This window comes from Oryctolagus cuniculus, chromosome 7, assembly GCF_051225735.1.
Source record: "Oryctolagus cuniculus isolate XC-2025 breed Fujian yellow rabbit chromosome 7, ASM5122573v1, whole genome shotgun sequence".
NCBI classification, from domain to species: domain Eukaryota; kingdom Metazoa; phylum Chordata; class Mammalia; order Lagomorpha; family Leporidae; genus Oryctolagus; species Oryctolagus cuniculus.
In genome coordinates, this window is record NC_142873.1 from 110,767,266 (window position 1) to 110,791,804 (window position 24,539).

General features: G+C 40.2%; 1 protein-coding gene across 9 annotated transcripts in view; it reads left to right on the forward strand.

The window, feature by feature from the left end:
* DOCK7 (dedicator of cytokinesis 7) overlaps window positions 1–24,539 on the forward strand; it is a 268,792-nt gene that overhangs the window by 30,013 nt on the left and 214,240 nt on the right. For 8 of the 9 annotated variants that reach the window (XR_016210986.1, XM_070078382.2, XM_089300543.1 and 5 more), the window contains exons 2-7: window positions 802–907; window positions 7,885–8,060; window positions 8,243–8,311; window positions 14,871–15,000; window positions 15,091–15,303; window positions 15,957–16,042. Coding sequence is in view for 5 of the 9 variants with exons in the window: in XM_070078382.2 (XP_069934483.1) it covers window positions 802–907; window positions 7,885–8,060; window positions 8,243–8,311; window positions 14,871–15,000; window positions 15,091–15,303; window positions 15,957–16,042 (780 nt within the window). In the remaining 4 variants the exon portion in view is untranslated. Of the gene's footprint in view, window positions 1–801; window positions 908–7,884; window positions 8,061–8,242; window positions 8,312–14,870; window positions 15,001–15,090; window positions 15,304–15,956; window positions 16,043–24,539 lie in introns of those variants that run through there. The other variant, XM_089300547.1, reaches the window with a different exon arrangement.

The window sequence follows — 24,539 nt, forward strand, 5'->3', positions numbered from 1 at the left end:
TGTAGGTGGCAGGGGCCCAAAGAGTTGGGCCATCATGGGACCCACTTTAACAGCAGGTTAAAGCCCTGGCCCGAAGCGCCGGCATCCCATATGGACACCGGTTCTAGTCCCGGCTGCTCCTCTTCCAATCCAGCTCTCTGCTATGGCCTGGGATAGCAATAAAAGATGGCCAAGTCCTTGGGCCCCTGCACCTGTGTGGGAGACCCGGAATAAGCTCCTGGCTCCTGGCTTCGGATTGGCACAGCTTCGGCCGTTGCAGCCACCTGGAGAGTGAACCAGCAGATGGAAGACCTCCCCCTCTGTCTCTACCTCTCTCTGTAACTCTGTCTTTCAAATAAATAAAATAAATCTTAAAAAAAAAAAAAAAAGAGTTGGGCCATCTTTTGCTGCTTTCCCAGTGCATTAGCAGGAAGCTGGATGGGAAGTGGAGCAGCCAGGACTTGAACTGGGGCTGATACAGGTTGTGATGTCACAGGTGGCAACTTAACTTGCTATAATGCCAGCCCAAGTATATAAATTTTAATTTATACATCTTTTTGTAGTTGCTAGTTCTATCATAGGTCAAAGTATTTCCCTAAATTGTCATATTAAAGAAATACCTTATATGAATTAGCTGTCATTCTTAGCCTTCAGCATTATAAAGGTACTCTAATGTAATTATAAGCTAGAAAAATATTTCTTGAAGTATTTTATGAATTTATAGCTTTATTGATATACTGGGATTTTATTGTTCTTTAAATCAGCATTTAATTCAAGTTTTTTTTTTTAATGTTAGTAATGTATTTTCTTTCTTTATTATAGAACGGTGGCAGCAGAAGTTAGGAAACAGATCTCTGGACAATATAGTGGCTCTCCCCAACTGCTCAAAAACCTCAACATTGTTGGCAATATATCCCATCACACCACAGTAAGTAGCATATTTAAAATATGTATGTGATGTTACTGAGCAGAGTAGGGGAAAGACAGGAGCCAGAGGATTGGTTCCTCACAGTTCCTTAAAGTCTGCATTGGGAGAGGGTGTTGCAGGATGTTAGAGAAGGATTGGCTTCCTGGTCAGCTCTGAAATTTACATTCAGGATCTAATAAAACCTGGGATTTTGCATTTAGAAATTCACAAACCCAAGGTGATTTATAATCTGGAAATTTAGGCGTATATTCTAGAAATGAGCTCTGAAGGAAATATGTGGAATTATATGGGTTTGTAATATATTCTGTCCCCTTCAATCGAAAGGAATATGTATTTTGTTAAAAAAGATTATTTATTTGAAAGTCGTGGTGGGGGAAGAGAGAGAGGGAGAGAGAGAGGGATGGAGATAGATGTTTCATCTACTGATTCACTCTCCAGATAACTGCAGGGCCAGGGTTGATCTAGGCCAAAGCCAGGAGCCAGGAGCTTCATCTAGGTCTCCTACATGGGTAACAGAGGCCCAAGTACTTGGGCCATCTTCCTCTGCTTTCCCAGGCCATTAGCAAGGAGCTGACTGGGAGTGGAGCTGAGACTGGAAGTAGAGCTGGGACTCAAACTGGCACCCAAATGGGATGCTGGCATTGCAGGTGGCAGCTTTACCCCCTGTGCCATGATGCCAGCCCCAGGAATATGTACTTATTGAATCATTGCTGTAAGTTAGGTACCAGATAAGAGAAGTAAATATTCTATTTTTTAAAGCATTTATTTATTTGAAAGGTAGAGTTATGGAGAAAGATAACTCTTCCAACTGCTGGTTCACTCCCTAAATGGCTACAGCAAATCAGGGTTGGGCAAGGCTAAAGCCAGAGGCCAGGAGCTTCACCTGGATTTCCCACGTTGGTGGCAGAGGCCCAAGCACTAGGGTCATCTTCCACAGCTTTCCCAGGCACATTAGCAGGGAGATGGTTGGGAGGTGGAACAGCTGGGACTCAACTGGTACCCATATAGGAAGCTGGCATTGCAGGTGGCTGCTTTACCCACTATGCCATGATGCTGGCCCAGTAAATATTCTATTAAAGAAACTAGAATGAGAGTCATTTGTTTTGATGAAAACTCATTAATTATATTGTATAATCCTGCTGTCATTTGTCTAGAGGTCTTTTTTTTTTTTTTTTTTTCAAATGCTATGGAAAACTAAAACAGGAAGTAAAAATGATAGACTGGGGGTGAGTTTTGTGGCACAGCAGTGCAGTGGGTAAGTTGCTGCTTAGGGTGTCTGCATCCCATAGCAGAGTACCTAGTTCCAGTCGCAGCTACTTCACTTGCAATGCAGCTTCTTGCTAGTGTACATTCTGGGAGGCAACAGATAATGGAGCAGATGCTTAGTTTCCTTCCACCTACATGAGAGATTTGCGTGGATTTCCAGGCTCCTGGCTTCAGCCTGGCCTAGCCCTGCCTGTTGTGAAAATTTAGGGAGTGAACCAGAGATGAAAGATCTCTGTCTCACTGTCTTTCACATAAATAAAAATAAATAAACTGTAAAAAAAAAAAGAGTGAAGTTATACATTAACATTTAGCTTTCAAAATATACCAATTATTGACTACACAAAGCATACTGGGAACCAGCAGTTTGACTTGTAATGATATGTTTATAATGCTTATTTATTTTTTGACAGGCAGAGTTAGACAGTGAGAGAGAGAGAGAAAGAGAGAGAAAGGTCTTCCTTTTCCGTTGGTTCACTTCCCAAATGGCCGCCACAGCTGGCGCGCTGTGCCAATCCAAAGCTAGAAGCCAGGTGCCTCCTCCTGGTCTCCCATGCGGGTGCAGGGCCCAAGCTCTTGGGCCATCTTTCACTGCACTCTCGGGCCACAGCAGAGAGCTGGACTGGAAGAGGAGTATCCGGAACAGAACCTGGTACCCCAACCGGGACTAGAAACTGGGGTACCGGCACCGCAGGTGGAGGATTAGCCTAATGAGCCGTGGCGCCGACCTTTGAAGTTTACTTTTAATAACAATGATGTGGCCGGCGCCGCGGCTCACTAGGCTAATCCTCCGCCTAGCGGCGCCAGCACACCGGGTTCTAGTCCCGGTCGGGGCGCCGGATTCTGTCCCGGTTGCCCCTCTTCCAGGCCAGCCCTCTGCTGTGGCCAGGGAGTGCAGTGGAGGATGGCCCAGGTGCTTGGGCCCTGCACCCCATGGGAGACCAGGAAAAGCACCTGGCTCCTGGCTCCTGCCATCGGATCAGCGCGGTGCGCCTGCCGCAGCGCGCTGGCTGCGGCGGCCATTGGAGGGTGAACCAACGGCAAAGGAAGACCTTTCTCTCTGTCTCTCTCTCTCACTGTCCACTCTGCCTGTCAAAAAAAAAAACAAACAAACAAACAAACAAAAAAAACAATGATGTGCTAATTGGAGAAATTTTACTATATATAGCTATCTGGACAATTTTAATGTACACAGAGATGGCCCTTCAAATGTGTTCTCAATGTCTTAAACTTCTTTCCTCTAATAATATTATCCCTTTATCCTGAACCACCTCTCAGCTACTTAAAGCTCATAATCAGACTCTAGGTTTAGTAATTATGAATAATATAAACCCTATATAACCTCGGTTTTATGCTTCTCATTCTCTAATCACTACCTCCTTTCTCATTCCCTTGTTCTGGTACCCTGATCTAACTGTCCCTCCGTCAGGACCCAGAATCCACGCACTCAGAAACTTTTTACTCTCTCTCACTCCTTGATGTCCTGTTTTCTCTCCTAACCAAACTTATTTGTGGATCATTATAATTACTTCCCTGCATTTACCCTTGACTTCCTTAACCTGTTACCACTTTACACAATCTCGTTGCTATTTAAATTCGTGTCTCTGCAGCTAAATGTGACAGGAGCAAAGTGGACAATCATGTTGATTGGTGTCAGCTAAAATTTATGATCACAAACTCATGAAGGCTTTAGTATTATATTGCCAGGCATGTATTCAATTTTCCTAATGGTTTCATTCTCCGTATGTTTTATTTGATTTATTTCACACCTCCTACTGTCTATCTCCTTTACCCCTTAATAACTGTTCTCCATCTTCATTCTTAGAATGACTTTGCTCCCTGAGAATTGAAGCAATCAGAAGACAGCATCAGCATACTCCCAGCATATATGTGTCCACCTACCATTTGTACCAATATAGTCGACCTATTCACCAGTTGCCTCCCGTTTGTTCATTAGTTCTCAGCTTTCCTCAATTTCTCAATGTAGTATTTTAGTAATGCTCCCTTTTCTTTTGTATCATTTCCCCTTTATTTCCTGGATCTTTCTTATGTGTATTCAACTATCCTGTTGTTTCTCCCATTTGAAAAAAAATCTTGCTTTTCTGCTGTATTTTTTCTTGTGTTCTCTAACTTCCAACATTTCTTTGTTCATCTTTGCAACAAAATCTCTTCAAAAGGTTGTCAGTGCTTGTTGATTTCCATTTTTCTTCTTGTGTTCTTTTTTCAAATTGTGAGATTCTTTAAACCTAAACTGTGGTGGAAAGACTAGAATACACATTGACATTTTCTTATTTAGTTGCAGTGCTGTTATCACATTTAACGAAATTAACACTAATTTCTTGATTTCATCTATTCAGTGCATGTTTCATTTCCTTTATTGTCACATAAATATCTACTGCTGGTTTATCTAGATGAGATTCATAAATGAATTTGACCCTAGATAACTTGAGTTTTTTCTTCTTAAAGATTTATTTTATTTATTTGAAAGGCAGAGTGACAGAGGGAGAAAATTTGAATTAGAAAGAGTTCTTCTGTCTGCTGGCGTACTTCCCAAGGCCACGACAGTCAGGGCTGGGCCAGACTGAAGTCAGGAGCTAGGAACTCTACCTTGGTCTCCACATGGGAGACAGGGGACCAAGTACTTGGGCCATGTTCTGTTGCTTGCTTGCTTTTTTATTTTTTTTGTAAGATATACTTATTTATTTGAAAGAGTTAGAGAGAGAGACAGAGAGAGAGAGAGGAAATCTCCCATCTACTGGTTCACTCCCCAAATGGCTGCATTGGCTGGGGCTTCACTATGCTGAAGCCAGGACCCAGGATGTGCAGGAGTGCAGGGACTTCGGCCATCTGTTACTGCTTTTCCAGGAGAATTTGCAAGGAGCTGGATGGGAATTGGAGCAGCCTGGACATGAACTGGTGCCTAGATGGGATGCCGGCTGCAGGCATTGTCTTTACCTGCTATGCCACAGGGACCCTCCCCCTCCTGCTTTCCCAGGCACGTTAGCAGGGAGCTGGGTGGAAAGTGGAGCAGCCAGGACTCGAGACGGCACCCACATGGGATGCCAGCATTGTATGTGGCAGCTTTACCTGCCTTGGAATATTAACTCTTGGGAAATAATTTAATGTAGTTGTGAGCAGCTGATCCTGATAGCCCAAAACTAACCCAGGCAGCTGACTCTGATGAGCTGTCTCCGCAGAGACAGTTGTAGAAAAATAAATTTGTTTCCTTTATGAAAGTTAAGCTAACACTACACCAGTGGCCTTATATGTAACTTTTGAAAGCAAAGTTGTCTGTAATGTCAATGAGAAAGGGTTCTTAAGGGAGTATCATATCTTCCTCCCCTACCTAACACTTCCTGTTAATATGATTTATTATCCTTTGTGGAAAGGCTCAATTGGAATTATTTAAATATAAGGATCTCCCAGATTTTGTGATTTTTTTATTAAGTATTCAGTGTGACATTTTGAATCTTGATATGTGTACTGCCCAGAAATAATATCCGAAAAGATTGAATTAGAAATATTTTTAAAATTTTATTAAAATTTCACAAATATATAACATATAGCTCATATATGATGAGTCTAGCACTATGGTGTAGAGGGTTAAATGTTCACCTATAGTACATGCATCCTATATGGGTGCCAGTTCATGTCTTGGCTGTTCCTCTTCCAGTCCAGCTCCCTGCCAATGCACCTGGGAAAGCAGCGGAAGATGGCCCAAGTGTTTGGACCCCTGCACCCACATAGGAGACCTGGAAGAAACTCCTGGCTCCTGGCTTCAGCCTAACCCAGCTCTGGTTGTTGATGGCCATTTGGGGAGTGAACCAGTGGATGGAGGACTTCCCCCCTCCACTTTTCTTTTTAGCTCTACCTTTCAAATAAATAAATGAATATAAAAAATAAAAAATAATACAGATATAATATACATGGACATCTCAAAAAATTCATGGGAAAACAATTAAAAGATAAGTTTGGATGGGTTTTCTAGTACAGTGGGTTAAGCTGCTTCATGGGATATATGCATTCCATGTTGGGAGTGCCAATTTGAGTCCTGGCTACACTGGTTCTTACCCAACTCCCTGCTAGTTCACCTGGGAAACAGCCAGTGATGACTCAAGCACTTGACTCCCTGCCATGCATGTGGGAAACCTGGTTGGAGTTCTTGACTCTTGACTTTGGCCTGGCTCAGCTTTGGCTGCTGTGACCATTTGGGGAGTGAACCAGCGAATGGAAGATCGCTTCTCTCCCCTCCCCTCCCCTCCCCTCCCCTCCCCTCCCCTCCCCTCCTTTTCCCTCTCCTCTCCTTTCTCTATCTCTCTCTCTCTCTCCCCCTCACTCCTCCCTCCTCCCTCCCTCCCTCCTTCTTTCTCCCTCTCTCCCCTCTCCCTCTCCCTCTGGCTTTCAAATAAATAAAAAATTTTAGAAAGATAGGTTTATTTTGGTGTAAACAAAATTGAAATCCATGCGGCTTTTCATAATATACATTTTTCTTGAACATTTTGGGTAATACTCTCATATGTAGTGGTAAAAATACAGAATGTAAAACTTACCATTTTATCCCTTTTTTAAAAAAAAAAGTTGTATTTATTTATTTTAGCAAGGTTGTGGCAAGGTCATGCTCCCTTCAGGGAATGCTCCCAGTTTCTTGCCTCTTCTAGATTCTGGTGGTTCTAGCATTCACTGACTGACAGCTACATCAGTTATAACTTTAAGGCAAGAATCTTCAAATCTCTGTTCCATCTTCATCTGCCTTTCATCTCTGTATGTACCAAATATCCCTCTGACTCTTTATAAGATTGTATGTGATTAGCTTCAGTGCCTGTCCAGATAATCCAGGAAAATGTCCCCAGTGAAGGTCTTCAGTCTCTGCAAAGACTCTTTGATTTATTTTTTCCATATAAGGTAGTATACAGAGAACAGGTTCTATGCTGTGGAAAGCTTTGGGAGCACCAGTTTTAGCCTACCAGTCTGGTTATATTTTTACCACGATAGTCAACAAGATAAATAAATAAAGTACAAGGTCTGTTTAGAAGCTTACCAATGAAGATTCCAAAGATATAAAACAGAAAAAAAAAAGTCTTTCCAATGAGTATGTTAAATTGTGAAGTATAACAGAACTGTTAATCATTATTGCTATTTTTATGTGAGAAGGGAAAAGTCTAAGCAAGAAGGTTGGAGAGATTATGTCCAAAAGCATAAAGAAGTTCAAAAAGGCCAATACTCTGGTTTTTTCAGTGCATTTGGATGAATATTTGTTAAAAATGTAGGGGTCCAGCACTGTGGCTTAGTGGGTAAAGCCACCACCTGCAGTGCTAGCATTCAAGTCCTGGCTGCTCCATTTCTGATACAGCTCTCTGCTATGGCCTGGGAAAGCAGTAGAAGATGGTCCAAGCGCTTGTGCCCCTGCACCCATAGACCTGGAAGAAGCTCCTGGCTCCTGGCTTCAGATTGGCACAGCTCTGGCCATTGTGGCCATCTGGGGAGTGAACCAGCGGATCGAAGACCTCTCTCTCTTTCTCTGTGCCTCTGCCTCTCTGTAACTCTGCCTTTCAAATAAATAAATAAATCTTAAAAAAATTTTTAGAATTTAACTCAGTTAAAAACATAGTACCTTTTGAAAAGTAATTAATTTTCTTTAAGTTTTTAAAATTCTTACATTCACTTATTCCTTTCTGCATACCCTCCCTCCCACTGCCCAACCCTCCTTTATAAAGGTGCCCCTCACTGAAGCAGTGGATCCAGTGGATTTGGAAGATTACCTCCTTACTCATCCGTTAGCTGCGGATTCTGGGCCTCTGCGGGACTTGATTGAATTTCCTCCCGATGATCTTGAAGTTGTTTATAGTCCTCGGGACTGCAGAACCCTTGTTTCAGCTGTGCCTGAAGAAAGGTAAAGAGATATTACCTGTTTTAGGTTTTAGTGTAAATATGGAAAGGCTACCTTCTATTATTTTATTGATATTCTTTTTGCTATGATGTTATTTCTTGTTAGAACAAGAATTGCAGCAACTAGATTCACAAACGTCTACTTTCCTGTCTAATTTTACAAATATATTTTCTTTTTTAAAATAGTGAAATGGATCCACATGTTAGAGATTGTATAAGAAGTTATACAGAAGACTGGGCAATTGTGAACAGAAAGTAAGTTACATGTGTATTGTAATATTTGAGAATACCTAGTAGGATTTATGAATGAATTAGGTAGATGAATAATAATTATAATATCTCAGAATTTGTTTAAACATGATAGCTGAACAAGCAAAGGAATTTTTATGTATAGATATTTTCTCCTTAGGAGTTCCACAATTACTTTTATTTACTTTCCTCATAAAATATTAGGTTTGTGGGAATAGTATTTTTATGTTATCATAAGCCATTAAGAAGTAATAGCATATGATGTTAATTATTTTTAGTTTAATTCTGTAGGAATCATGAGTAAAAATTAATAATTTATCTTTCTTAAAAGTAATCTCAACTTAGTGAAACTTAGATGGTTACATTAAATTGAAAAACTCATTTTCTAGATCAAGCTTCTAAAAGATCTCTGTCCTCGTTAACCAACTAAATGTTTACAGGTCCTTGACTTGTATATCCAATCAGGTAAATATTTATAAAAAATTATGTTTTGTTCTACTACAAAATTTATTTTCCTAATGGATTGTGTTTGAAGTATCAAGACAGAATAAGAAGATAAACTACCTTTCCTTTGTTGATTTTCATAATGAAGAAGGATTTTTCTGGCCTTTGCTTATTTTTTTTAAAGGAGATATAATGACTAAAGTAGTGGTGAATTCTGTTATGACTCTAGTTTTTCACAAATGAAGTACTCTGTTTAGCTAAATAGCACTTTCAAAATCGATGTCTCCATTGCTTATAGTTTGCCCTCCTGGCTGCTGATTATTTCACTGGGCTTAATATGGTGTTAAGTATCACTCTGGGGGATAGTGCTGACATGCTTTTTAGTTTTATTGTAACCTAATAAAAAGCACAGTCTGCTGCCCTTTATGTAGAAGAGCTGTTTTTATGAAGTTTCAATTTTGATAAGTATTCTAGTATCCAGATTTTAGAAATTATTGAAGAATATTGTTCCTTTGTAGATAAGTCTTTGGGCAAATATGTTGGAAACCTGTATTCAGAAATCTTTTTTTTTTTTTTTTTAAGATTTATTTATTTATCTGAAAGTGAGAGTTACACAGAGAGAGAAAGAGAGGTTTTCTATCCGCTGGTTCACTCCCCATTTGGCCACAACAGCTGGAGCTGCACTGATATGAAGCCAGGAGCCAGGAGCTTCTTCCGGGTCTCCCATGTGGGTGCAGGGGCCCAACGACATGGGTCATCTTGTACTGCTTTCCCAGGCCATAGCAGAGAGCTGGATCGGAAGTAGAGCAGCTGGGACTTGAACTGGCGCCCATATGGGATGCCGGCACTGCAGGTGGTAGCTTAACCCACTACGCCACAGTGCCATCCCCAGAAGTCTTAATAAAGAAGTTAGTTGTCAAATGTAGTAGCTTCTGAATCATGGTATTTGCTATTTAATTCTGATTATGGAGTTGTTCAGGCAAGTGGGAAAGGGAATTAACATTTAGGGATATTCACTATGTGCTGGGCATTTTATTGGCCAGTTCACAGTCATCTCATTTAAAGTTTCAACAGCTAAGGTAGCTCAGGCTCAGAGTTGTTAATTAACTTCTCTGAGGTCCCATAAGCCAGAAAGCGGGATAGCTAGGAGTGGAACCAGGGGCATCAGATTCTAAAGCTTATATTTTTTCTTTTATGCTGGATATTATCTATTATCTGTACTGGTAAATGCAAGAGAAAAGAGCTGCTTGCGGTGAAGCAGAAGTTATGTGATATCTCTAGCAGATAGAAGGTAGAGGGATTAGAAACTTAGAGAAAACCACAGTACAGAGTAGTCTAAGGAAGAGACATAAGCATGCTTCAAGTAGTTTGTGGACAAATGTAACTAAAATATAAGTTTATTTTGTTCCAAAAAGTTGAAATCCACGTTTTGTTTTTATAATGTGTTTTCCATGAAGTTTCTAAGATCCCTTTTTTTTTTTTTTTTTTTTTGACGGGCAGAGTGGACAGTGAGAGAGAGAGACAGAGAGAAAGGTCTTCCTTTGCCGTTGGTTCACCCTCCAGTGGCCACTGCGGCAGGCGTGCTGCAGCCAGCACACTGCGCTGATCCGAAGCCAGGAGCCAGGTGCTTCCTCCTGGTCTCCCATGCAGGTGCAGGGCCCAAGCACTTAGGCCATCCTCCACTGCACTCCCGGGCCACAGCAGAGAGCTGGACTGGAAAAGGGGCAACCAAGACAGAATCCGGCGCCCCGACCGGGACTAGAACCTGGGATGCTGGCGCCGCAGGCGGAGGATTAGCCTATTGAGCCGCGGCGCCGGCCCTAAGATCCCTTTATACACACACACACACACACACACACACACACACCTTTTAGTGATGCTTTATGTTCAGAAGCAGTAAATACAGGCAGTGGAAAGGGGCCTGCAACAGATGTTAGACATTTGGTTCCTTTGGAACTCCCTATACCATGTGTGCATAGCAATGTCTGTAGAAATACCTACTATTTTTTAGGAGCAGTGTTTATGGAGGCTTGAGAGGTCGTAGGATCGTGTCCAAGGTACACATACCTTGGAAGAAGAAGGAACCTTTATCCCCAGGATGGTAGGTACTGGCTGACACTGCTTAGCAGCATGATCTGCCCCCTCCCTCCAACCACTTTATGTGAACTAGATGCAGTAGTTACTTATATATGGGGATACAAATTGAAAAATGAACACGGAACCCAGAATTGCCATTTCATATGATGAAAGCCAATATGCTTGAAAGAAAATTATCGAGCTACTCATAAAAGACTTTAACAGTGTGGAGAGTGGTTTTGGAGCACAAGTTAGGATCTATAAGTGTAGGGGCTAGTGCTATGGCATCGCTGCCTGTGATACCATTATCCCATATGGACACCAGTTTGATTCCTGGCTGCTCTGCATCCAATCTAGCTTCCTGCTAATGCATCTGGAAAAGCAGCAGAGGCTGGCCCAAATACTTGGGCCCCTGCACCCACATGGCTGACCTCCTGACTCTTTACTCCTGACCTTGACCTGGGCATAGCCCCAGCTGTTGCAGCCATTGGTAGAGTGAACCAGCGTATAAAAGATCTCTCTCCCTCTCTTTCCCTCTTTCTCTGTAAGTCTGCCTTTCAAACAAATAAAAATTAAAATCTTTTAAAAATATGTAGGTGTAATGAATACTTTTAAGTATTGGTGTATGTAAGAAATACAAAAGGATATTGTAACTGTAGCAAAAATCATTTATCTCTGGAGATTGAAATTTTGATCAGTGTAGAAATATTAAAAGCCCAACTGATTGGCCTGATGGCCAAGTGGTTATGGCTGAAAAGTGAAAAGTGAGGTGTAAGATGAAGCCAGAATTCAGCAGGAACTGATAACAGAACAGAAAGTACTTCACTTATTTATTCATTCAACAGATATTTTGAAAGTCTCATACGCACTAGGCATGGTACTAAACTCTGGGGATGCAGCAATGAACATAGCCAACTCCATGCCCTTATGGGACTTCTATTCCAGGGGGTAAGGAGGTCAATAGGCAGTAAACAAATAGATAAACGTATAACAGATAAAGGTCTTGTGGAGAAAAAAAAAAGGTGGGATGAAGGGGATATAGAGGGCATAGAAGAGGGACATGATTTTTATTTTATATAAGTAATCAGGGAAGCTTTACTGATAAGGTGAGTGTGAGCAGAGATCTGAAGGAAACAAGGGAAGGAACGCTGTGGATAGCTGGGGGAGGAGTTTACTAGGCAGAGAGAAGGGTAATACATGTCAAGGCCCGGTACCAGAAACACGCTGGAAATGTCAGTGTGGTTGTAACAGAATAAGTAAGAATGCCAAGAGATGAAGTCAGGAAAATAGCGGTGTGTGGTTTGGATAGTGCCTCATTGTAGCAACTGCTGGAAGAAAGGATGATACAGAAAAAAAGTATTAATCATAAGTTGTTCCAGCTCTCTTGAATTTCAAACTGTCGATTCTTTAGAACAGAATACAACACTATTATTTATCAAAGCAGTTTACCTGCGCAACTTCACGAATTAAGGCAGTTGAAATATTTCCTGAAAGATTAAGCTATCTGCTTCTGAATAATACCTTTCATGTTAGTATATTGAGGGTGTATAAGTTTTTCTGGAGAAAATATTTTATTTTGTGATTATAATGTGATGTTAACAATATTGTACCGGCTGTTTTAATTATTTTAGCAACAGTCAGGATGTTTGAATCATCAAATGTGATTCTTCACTATGTCATGAGTTGCTGGTAGCCAAAACAATCTTTTAATAGTCATAACTATTCTTCTCCAATTAAAATATTCTCTCAATTTGACTCAATGAAGTGTTAATCGTGAATAGTAATTGTTCTTTGATTAGCTTTATTTGATGTTCTGATATTGGATTTTTACAGGCTTATTAGAAAAAGTTTTGTTGATTAAAGACTTGTTCTGTGGCTCTTTCTTAACCTAAATGTTAAATAATATAGGTATGTAATGGTGTTGTAGATTTTGCTATTTTTAATTTCTGAAAGTTAAGATCACTGATACATCATGAGACACAGAAAAACATTGATTGGCTATTTGAAGTTTTAAGAGAGAGGGGTGAGTGTTTGACATAGCCGTTTAGTCTGCTTGGGATGCCTGTATTCCATATCAAGAGTGCCTGGGTTCAAGTACCACCTCGGTTTGTTTGTTTCTTTCTTTTTTTTTTTTTTAAGATTTATCTGTTTGAAAGAGTTACAGTGAAGCAGAGAGAGAGAGAGGTCTTCCATCCGCTGGTTCACTCCCCAGATGGCCACAACAGCTGGTGCTGCGCAGATCCGAAGCCAGTAGCCAGGAGCTTATTCTGGGTCTCCCACATAGGTGCAGGGGCCCTACTTTCCCAGGCCATAGCAGAGAGCTGGATCGGAAGTGCAGCAGCTGGGACTTGAATCAGTGCCCATGTGGGATGCCAGCACAGCAGGTGGCAGCTTTCCCTGCTATGCCACAGCGCTGGTCCCACACCTCTGTTCCTAATTCTAGCTTTCTGCTAATGAACACCCTGGAGAGCAGTAGGCTGTGGCTGCTACCCACATGGGAAAACCAGATTAAAATCTTTGATCTGGGCTTTGCTTTGAACTGAGAAGTGAACTAGTAGATTGGAGATCTCTGTCTTTATTTCTGCCTTTCAAAAATATAAAATAAAATTGAGTGCTTTATATATGTACATTTTACCTTTCAAGAATTTATATTATTAATGTAATACGTGTTTTCTACTTTTTCATTTTTTTTCCTGGCCTCCCAAGTTTTCTTTTTACTGACCAATTCTCTGAATTGAAAGTATAACAAATTATGTACATACAGTTGGTACAGAAAGAAGGAAAATATGATTTACTTCTGGAAACTCATGATCTATATTTAGTTGAAATAAAGGAACTCTGAATGGAAATTTTCTTTTTAAAACATTTTCTTTTGGGGCCAGCACTGTGGCAGAGCAGGTTAGTCCGCAGCCTGCAAGGCCAGCATCCCATATGGATGTCGGTTTGGGTTGTGGCTGCTCCACTTCCGACCCAGCTCCCTGCTAATGTGCCTGGGAAAGCAGCAGAAGAACTCCCAGGTCCTTGGGCCCCTGCACCCACGTGGGAGACCCAGATGGAGCTTCTGGCTCCTGGCTTCGGCCTGGCCCAGGCCCAGCCATTGTGGCCATTTGGAGAGTGAACCAGCGGATTGAAGATCTCTCTGTCTCTGTCTCTGTCTCTCCTTCTCTCTCTCTAACTCTGCCTTTCAAATAAATAAAATAAATGTTTAAAAATTTTTCTATTTAAAGATTTATTTGAAAGGCAGGTTGACAGAGAGGAAGAGGCAGAAAAAGAAAGAGATCTTTCATCTTCTGGCTCCCCTAATGGCTGTAATGGCCGGGGTTGGGCCAGGCCAAATCCAGGAGCCAGGAGCTCCATCCAGATCTCTCATGTTGGTGGCAGGGGCCTAATTATTTGAGCCACCTTCTGCTACTTTCCCAGGTGCATTAGCAGGGGCTGGATCAGAACTGAAGCAGCTTGAGTTGAACTGAGCTCTCATATGGGATGCCGGCATATCAGTCTGTAGCTTTATCCACTGACTACAGTGCTGGCCCTATGAATGGAAATTTTCTTAAACTTTTGGTTAAATGTTTAATACCCTCAACTGTTAGAACAGATTTTTTCTTATGTGAAGAAATAATACAGAGGCCAGCGCTGTGGCACAGTAGGTTAATCCTCCACTTACGGTGCTGGCATCCCATATGGGTGCCAGTTCTAGTAACAGCTGCTCCACTTCCCAACCAGCTCTCTGCTATAGCCTGGGAAAGCAGTGGAAAATAGCCCAAGTCCTTCGGCTCCTGAACCTGCGTGGGAGACCTAGAGGAAGCTCCTGGCTTCTGGCTTTGGACTGGCCCAGCTCTGGCCATTGTGGCCAACTGGGGAGTGAACCAGTGGATGGAAGACCTTTCTGTCTCTCCCTCTCCCTGTAACTCTACCTCTCAAATAAATATATAAAATCTTTAAAAAACAAAAAAGAAATAATACAGAAAACACTTGGCTTATTGTATATAATGTGCTGAAAATGTAAAAATTGTTCAAAAATTGATATTTATTTTATTTTTAATAGATACCATAAACTGGGAACAGGATTTAATCCCAATACATTAGATAAGCAGAAAGAAAGGCAAAAAGGTTTGCCAAAGCAGGTCTTTGAAACTGATGAAGCTCCAGATGGCAACAACTACCAGGATGAGCAAGTAATACTTTTTATTCAATGACTGTAACAAGTTACTTATAGATAGTTTAATTCTATTTACTAACATATTATATTTAATATTTTGTGACAGGATGATCTTAAAAGACGTTCAATGTCAATAGATGATACTCCAAGGGGTAGTTGGGCCTGCAGTATCTTTGACTTGAAAAATTCGCTTCCTGATGCTTTGCTCCCCAATTTACTTGACCGAACGCCAAATGAAGAAATCGACCGTCAGAATGATGACCAAAGGAAATCAAACCGTCATAAAGAACTCTTTGCTTTGCATCCATCACCAGATGAGGTATAGAAATCTGCATATAATGAAGTAAATGATTATTAAGAAAGACCTCTTATGAGTATGATTTATATATAGTATTATAGTAGTGTAGAAAATAAAACTTAACTGAAAGATAGCTGTCATTTTTGTAAATGAAATATTAAGAAAATTTTCTTTTAACTTGAGAGACATAGGAAGAAAAACAAAGTGAAAGAGGAAGCTTCCATCTGCTGGTTCCCTCCCTAAATATCCAAAAAGGCTAGGGCTAGGCCAGAGTTGGAGCCAGGAGTGAGGAGCAAGAAACACAATCCAGGTCTCCCAGGAGTGTGGCAGGAGCCCAACTACTTGAGCCATCTCTACTGCCTTCTAGGTCTGCTTTGATGGAAAGTTGGGGTCAGCTTCTGGAGCCGGAAGTTGATGTGGGTGTCTTAACCAATAGACCAAATGCCCGCGCCATGAAATACACTTTTTATACTAGTGAATTTGTTACTCTTAATGAGTAACTTCTGTGAACTCTGCATACTTGTGATCGAATGACTTTTGTTTGTGGATGAATAGGTCATTTCCTGTGTTCAGTTTTGAAGGCTAAGAAGACTAGTAGAATAAGTTCTTTAAAAATTATAAAAGGTTGAAATAGGATATGTGTATTTAGTTTGGTGTTATTTGTCAATTTCTAGGAAGAACCAATAGAACGACTTAGTGTTCCTGATGTACCCAAAGAACATTTTGGTCAAAGACTTCTTGTAAAATGTTTATCTCTCAAGTGAGTATTTTTTTCTTTCACTATATAACTTTTGTTTTCTGGGATAAAATTTTTGAGCCCTAATCTAACAAAATCTTAGTTTTATACTTGGATTTGCATCCTTTTGAGAAGTATTATTTTATGCATAATTTTAAATGTATTCAGCATTCAAACTTATGAATGAGTCTAAGCTTTAGGGTATTTTTGCTTCAGAAGTGAGATAACTCTTTGGCACAGCTATAAAATTAGTCAGAAATTGGAAAAAACATTCATTGAAATTTCTAGTACTTACCAGATACTGTTGTGGATTGGAGAATATAAAGACAAAGTATCTGTTTCCTTAAAGCAGGGGTAAGGAATCTTTTTTTCCTGCCAATGGCCATTTGTACATTTGTAACATCATTCCTGGGCCATACAAAGTTATCATCTTAAAAATTAGCCTGCTATAGATTTACTGAGCTTTGAGTCCCACCTCAGATTGCTGTGCCAGACCAAATGATGTCATGGGCCTTCTACGGCCTGTGGCCAGACGCTTCCCATCGTTGCCTTAAAAAGTTGATTTTGTATTTGTTACATAGTCGACTTTGTTGTTTCAAAGTTTTGAAGTGTGTTTTTTTCTTCTTTAAAAATGTTAAATGACTTCTCACATCGTTAAGATGATGCATCTTGGATTTGTATTCTGCTTCACAAAGTACTTTTTCTTTAATTGTCTTCAGAGTTACTCTGTAAGGTAGATGTTTTCTTCATTTTATGAATGAGGAAACCAGAATTCAGAGGATTAGCAGAGGTTAACTGGTGTGCTTATTATCATGCAGGCAGTAACTGAAGAACAGACTTTATGCTTTTTTTATTTTATTATGTAGTATTATAAATCAGTTAGTAGTTCTGACTTAAGAAAAAGAAGTTTCACTTCCTAGAGCCTTTTAGAAGATGCAGCTTGTAGAGACAGACCACGTTCCTGTATACTTCTGGCAGTTTCTTTCCTTGAAAGTTAAGGTATTATGTATCCAGTTAAATTTATCTAGAAATTTTAATAGATAATTATCTTTTGAATATCTGGACAACTAACATTAGTTCTTAACTTAAAATCTTTGTTTTTTTTTTTAACAGATTTATTTTGATGATAATTTATATATCATAAAGTTCACCTTTTTAAAATTTCAAGTTTTTTCCATTCTGTAACAGGAACTTTATTATTTATTTGAAAGGCAGTGACAAATGGAAAGGGAGGGACGGGGAGAGAGAGATTTTACATCTGCAGGTTCACTTCCCAAATGCCTGCTGTAGCCAGGGCTGGCCCAGACCAAAGCCAGGATCCTAGAACTCATTCTGGGTCTGCCACTTGGGTGGCAGGGACCTAATTGCTTGAGCCCTCATCTGCTGCCTCCACCGTGCATTTTAGCAGAAAGCTGGAATTGGAAGGGGAGCTTGGAACTGGGACTTGAACCAGGCATCTTGATAGAGGATGCAGGCGTCCCAAGCAGTAACTTAACTGGTATGTCAAACACTTACTCCAAAATTCACCCTTTTAAAGTTGTACACAAATCAGTGATACATATCATGGAACTGTACAACTCCCACTACTATCTAATTCCAGAACATATTCCTCACCCCAGAAAGAAATACAATAAGGTATTAGTCTCCTTGGGCTGCTGTAATAGGATGTCATAGGCTAGGTATCTTAAACACAGACATGGATTTTTCTTAGTTCTGGAGGCTATAGTAGGGGGGCCGGGTAGGGTGGTTTCTGATGAGGCCTCTTCTCCTGGATTGCAGTTGGCTGGTTTCTTGCTGTATGCTTAGAAGACTTTTCTTTTCTTATGAAGACACCAGTTCCATGGCATTAATATGCCGCCCTTAGGACCTCATTTAACCTTATTACTTCCTTCAAGGCCTTATCTCCAAGTATAGTCATATTGGGAGTTAGGGCTTTAACATGAATTTGGGGGAATTTTGTTCAGTCTGTAATAATACCCATTTAGTAGTTGGCTACTCCCCTTTATCCCTGGCAACCACTAATTTGCTTTCTGTCTCTGAGTTCACCTATTCTAGATTTTTCCTATAAAGGGAATTATGCAACAAGTGGCCTTTTGTGTCAAGTTTCTTCACATAACATTATGTTTTCAAGTTTTATATATATATTGTAGTATATATCATTGGTTCATTCCTTGATATAGCTGAATAATATTGTACTGTGTGGATGTACCATGTTATGTTTATCCACTCATCAATTGATGAAAACTTGATTTATTTCTATCTTTAAGGAAAATGGCTTTGTTGAAGTATAATTCACGTATTATGCAGTTTACCTGGTGTATAGACAGTGTACGTTTCACTAATGAATTAACTCTGTTCATCCTTTTTTTTTTTTTTTTTTTTTGACAGGCAGAATGGATAGTGAGAGAGAGAGAGACAGACAGAAAGGTCTTCCTTTTGCTGTTGGTTCACCCTCCAATGGCCGCCGTGGCCGGCGCGCTGCAGCCAGCGCACCGCGCTGATCCGAAGGCAGGAGCCAGGTGCTTCTCCTGGTCTCCCATGGGGTGCAGGGCCCAAGCACTTGGGCCATCCTCCACTGCCCTCCCGGGCCACAGCAGAGAGCTGGCCTGGAAGAGGGGCAACTGGGACAGAATCCGGCGCCCTGACCGGACTAGAACCCGGTGTGCTGGTGCTGCTAGGTGAAGGATTAGCCTATTGAGCCGCGGCGCCAGCCAGTTTTTAGTATCTATGTACGAATCTGTGCAACTGTCATCACAATGAATTTTAGAGCACTTTCATCACCCCCAAAATAAATCCATGTCCATTGCTGTCACTCCCTGTTTTCCCCAACTCCTCCAGCTGTAGGCAGCCACTAGCCTACTTTCTGTCTCTGTAGATTTGCTTACTCTGAGAATTTCCCATAAATGGAATCATACAATCTATGATCCTTTGTTTCTGGTTTCTTTGACTTGGTATAATATTTTCAGGGCTTACCTATGTTGTGGCAAGTATCAGTACATTATTTCTTCCTATGGTTGAGTAATATTCCACTGGGTATATATCCAATATCTTGTTTATCCATTTATCAGTTAATGAATATTTGAGATGCTTTCAGTTTAGAAGCATAATTATGGATTATGTTATTATGTTTGTGTACAAGTTTGGGTTTTTATTTTCTCTTGGGTATAAGCCTTGGAGTGGAATTGTTGATGTGGTAGCTCCGTGTTTAACTTGTAAAGGAGCTGCCAGACTGTTCCAGAGCAGCTGCATCATTTACATTCCCATCAGCAGGTTGTAAAGTTTCTAATGCCTCTACGTGCTTACCAACATTTTTTACTGTCCATCCCACTCCTGTCTTTGTGAAGTGGTATCTTATTGTAGTTTTACTTACTACCTTTTTTTTTTTTAATTTTTGTTTAGTAAATATAAATTTCCAAAGTGCAGTTTATGGATTACAATGGCTTCCCCCCCCCCCCCCATAACTTCCCTCCCACCCACAACCCTCCCATCTCCCACTCCCTCTCCCATTCCATTCACATCAAGATTCATTTTCAATTATCTTTATATACAGAAGATAATTTAGTATATATTAAGTAAAGATTTCATCAGTTTGCACTCACACAGAACATAAAGTGTAAAATACTGTTTGAGTACTAACTAATAAAAGTTATAAGGGTGTAATTTCTCCTAGAGAAAATAGAGAACGATGTTTCATGTAATTCTGTCTTCTTTAGCTTTTTTTTTTTTTTTTTTTGACTGGCAGAGTGGATAGTGAGAAAGAGAGACAGAGAGAAAGGTCTTCCTTTTGCCATTGGTTCACCCTCCAATGGCCGCCACAGCTGGCACGCTGCGGCCAGCGCACCGCGCTGATCCGAAGGCAGGAGTCAGGTGCTTCTCCTGGTCTCCCATGGGGTGCAGGGCCCAAGCACTTGGGCCATCCTCCACTGCCTTCCCGGGCCACAGCAGAGAGCTGGCCTGGAAGAGGAGCAACTGGGACAGAATCCGGCGCCCCGACCGGGACTAGAACCCGCTGTGCCGGTGCTGCAAAGCAGAGGATTAGCCTAGTGAGCCGCGGCGCCAGCCTCTTTAGCTTTTGTTTCATCAGTTTTTGTTAAAAAATTTAAGGGACCTGTGTTGTGTCACAGCAGGTTAAGCCACCGCCTGGGACACTGGCATCCTATATGAGCACCGGTTTGAGTACTGGCCGCTCTACTGTTTACCCAGCTCCCTTCTCATGTGCCTGAGAAAGAAGCAGAAGGTGGCCCAAGTGCTTGGACCACGCCACCCCTCTGGGAGACCTGGATGGAGCTCCAGTGTCCTGGGTATGGCCATTAGGGAGTGAACCAGCCAGTGGGAGGTGCTTCTCTCTTTGTCTCTCTCTGTAATTCTGTCTTTCAAATAAATAACCAAAGCTTCAAAAACAAAGCAAGACATTAATTTTAAAAATTTGAAGTGAGAATTACATACTTTTGCATTACCTATGGTAAGAAAAAGCCAGATTTAAGGTGAGGAAGAATTTAGTGTCTCATTATAAGTTCACAAAGGGCTAACTATGATAGTTTTATTTTACTTAATTATGGAGACTTGTAAAAGTTTTGATAATAATTTCTAAGACTTTATTCTCCAAGAATACAAGAAAATCCTGTATGAGAAAAGTATTTCTAATGTTAAGAGGATTATTAATACCGTGGTCTAGACATTTAGGGAAACACTGTTTTTAAAAAGTGTATTTATTAAAAAAAGTTTATTTATTTATTGAAAGCCAGAGTTACACACACACACACACACACACACACACACACACATACACACACACACATCCTAAAGAGAGATCAATCTTCCATCTACTGATTCACTCCCCTAATGGCTACAGTGGCCAGGACTGGACCAGGCGAGAACCAGGCACTAGGAACTCTATCCTGGTCTCCCGTGTGGGTGGCAGGGGCCCCAGGACTTGGGTTACCGTCCACTGCTTTTCAGACATGTTAGCAGAGAACTGGATCAGAAGTGGAGCAGCTTGGTCTTAGAACTGGTGCTCATACAGGATGCCTGCGTTGCAGGCAGCAGCTCAACCTGCTGTTCCATAGTGTAGGCTATGGGAAACCACTCCTAGGCATGGGAAAGCTGATGTGAAACTAAGAATTTCCTGGAGGCCTAGGAATGCTAAGAAACCATTATTTCACAGAGGTAATTTCTGTGTTTTTCTACAGGGTTATTCCTCTTTCCTGGTTTTAGTGGGTCATGCAAGGGAAAAAAAAAGCTTGGCTCTGAAGCAGGGTAGAAATAAGTTGCTAATCACAGATTTTATAGAATTAATATTCTAAGTGGTTGAAATGTATGTTTGTTACAACTTTGGTTCTAGCAGGGGTAAGCCAACCGGGAAACAAGAAAACAGAGAGAGGGAGAGAGAGAGAGAGGGAACAAACTCTGAGGTTCCTAGCGATAAACTTGCATATTTATCTGTATGGCTCAAAAATCTCCAAAGCAGAAACTCATTTTAAAATGGTTTCAGATTTGTAGTAGTCCTACATCCTGGCAGAGGAATATATTTTTAAAATCTCAGTCTCAAAAGATTTTTGCAGATAAAGCTCCCATTCTAGTTGTAAATCACCAAGCATGGCAAAAACAACTGCAAACCAGCAAAAGGCTACCAAATTTAGAACATAAAGTATTTATAATACATTTAAATAAACCAGCACTTAGAAAACATTATATTGGAACAAAAGACTCTTAGAGCCGACTAGAAAGAATTTAAACATTTCATTTGACCTTTTTCAGGATTGTATAATTGAAATTATAAACTCAGAGTAAACTTAGATGAAACTAAAGAGTGAATAAATAAACTGGTAGAGCTGAACACATTCCCATAGACATAAATAGATGGAGAATAGGAAAATGACACCAACAAAAATCTAATTTGAATTCTGAAATGAAACAATTTGAGGAATAGGGAAACAATTACTGCAGAGGGATGATGACAGAATTGTTCAGATATTATGAAACACAGTAGGAACCTTCAATTTCAGAGGTCAAATGAAATCCAGGAGAGATAGATAAAAAACTAATTAACACCTAGATCAAACATGGTAAAAATGCAGAATATCAAAAGCTAAGAGAATGTTTTTATTAAAAACAGCCAGAGAGAAAAAGAAGACATATGTTAAAAAATTACTGTTAGAGCCAGCGCCGCGGCTCACTAGGTGCGCCGGCACTCCAGGTTCTAGTCCCAGTTGGGGCGCCGGTTCTGTCCCAGTTGCTCCTCTTCCAGTCTAGCTCTCTGCTGTGGCCCGGGAGTGCAGTGGAGGATGGCCCAAGTGCTTGGACCCTGCACCTGCATGGGAGACCAGGAGGAAGCACCTGGCTTCTGGCTTCCAATTGGCACAGCACGCCAGCTGTAGCAGCCATTTGGGAGGTGAACCAACGTAAGGAAGACCTTTCTCTCTGTCTCTCTCTCACTGTCTAACTCTGCCTGTCAAAAAAAAAAAAAAAAAAAAATTACTGTTAGAGTGGCAGCTGATTTATCTCAGCAAAAAATACTGGAAGCCAGAAAACATTGTGTCATATCTTTATTCAGAGAAAATAACTGCCAGTCATAAATTTATTCCCCGTAAAAAGATCTTCCAAGAAACATTGTTGAAGCAGTTAGTTTTTCTGCTGTTTTTTAATATAATGTATTAAGAAACAATTGTTCATTATGTCTCATGGCTGGAGTTAGATGACATATAAAAGCCTCACTTAATGTCTGGCACTTGGTAGGAAACTTGGTCTAGGAGCTTCTCTTGTTTGATTTCTTAGCTTAATGTCAGTTGGCAAAGTAGCCACACTTCTCTGATTATCTAGTAAGCTAACCTGGATGTGTTCATGTAAGGGTAGACATTTTTCCAGCAAGAAGAGGGTGAACGTTGCAAGTCTTCTTGTTACTTTGGATTAAAACTCTTGCAACAAAGCATTTACTGATGAAAACAAATCATAAGGTTAGCCTAAATTCAAGGTATGGGGAAATAGACCGCCACTTACTGGGAAGATTGGCAAAGAAGTTCTGTCCATTTTTTGAAATCTGTAAATGATGAAGTATATATATTTTTAGGCTAGTAAAAACCAGAAGTGTTTCCTAAAAGTGGTTTATCATTAAAAATGTGGCTTCTAAAGGATGTACTTTAAGGATTTTAGATGACGGAAAGAAGGATTACAAAGAAAAGGGAAACATAAGGATGAATTTCATTGTTTAATGTAGAAGTGACTAGTTTATGAGGATAAAATAAGTAAAGTAGAACTAAAAATGTAATAGAATGTATAAATCAAGGATTTATTAGGGATAAAGTATTTTAAGGTCTAATTGTTTAGGAGGATGGTATAGATACTGGTGAATATTAGAACTTTTAAGTTAACTATGTATTTTATAAGTTCTTAAGTAATCATTACAAGACAAATTATTTTCTAGACAGATAATGGGGAAAATTTGGTTTGAAAATGGAAATATCAGTCAATCCAAAAAGGCAAACCAAAGCATTTAGAAAAAGGAGAACAATAAAAATAAGATGTTAGATATAAATCCAAATGTAAGTCTTGACAACCTTGTAAATGGACTACACTATCCATGTGAAAGAAAATGATTGTGAGACTGTATTTGTAAACTTCAGTGTGTATGTATATAATTTTAGGGGCAGAGAGAAAGAGAGGATGAGAAACAGACACAGTGATCTCCCATTGACTGGTTCACTCCAATCTGCTGGTGTACTTCTTAAATTCCCATAATGACAGTGCTGGGCCAGGCTGAAGCCACGAGCTGGGAATCGGCCCTAGTCTCCCATGTGGTTGGCAGGGACCCAGCTACCTGAGTATTACCTGCTGCCTTCCAGGGTCTACACTGGTAGGAAGCTGGAATCAGGAGAGAAGTCTAGATTCAAATTCAGGTTCTCTGATAGGAACATAGTTCTCCTAACTGACATGTTAACTGCTAGGCCAAATACCCACTGTTGTGGTGTGTTTTTTTTGTTTTTGTTTTTTTTTTTTTTAATTTTAAACAGGAAATCCATGTAAAACAGAAGCACCCAAAAAGGTTGAAAGTTAAAATATATATTGAAACATAATTGGTAAATATTCATCAGTGAAAGCTGAAGGAGTAATATGAATATCAGACAAAATTGAGTTTAAGTGAAAATATATGTTAGTACACTGATAAAATTTTCAGAATTGTATTATTTTAATTGTATGCAACTGTATGAAAATATACTCAGTTTAAAAAAAAGAAGATCAAGAGCAATAAGCCAGATTTTATCTGTAACATCTTTTGGAATTGAAAATGACCTCTTTTGCAGTTTAGTAACTATGTGGTGTCTGTTCCTGAAATAGCATTTCTTGACAAACTCGAACGTGTCTATCTTTGGGAGACTGGGATTAATGTGGTATGCTGTTCTCTGATGTTACTAATTCAAATTATGTGCTAAATACATGAAGAATTTACATTTAAATAAGAAAAGAAAAAACTCTACAAATATATCTTTGGCAGTCCCTTTTTTGCAACTTTAAAAGAGAAATATAC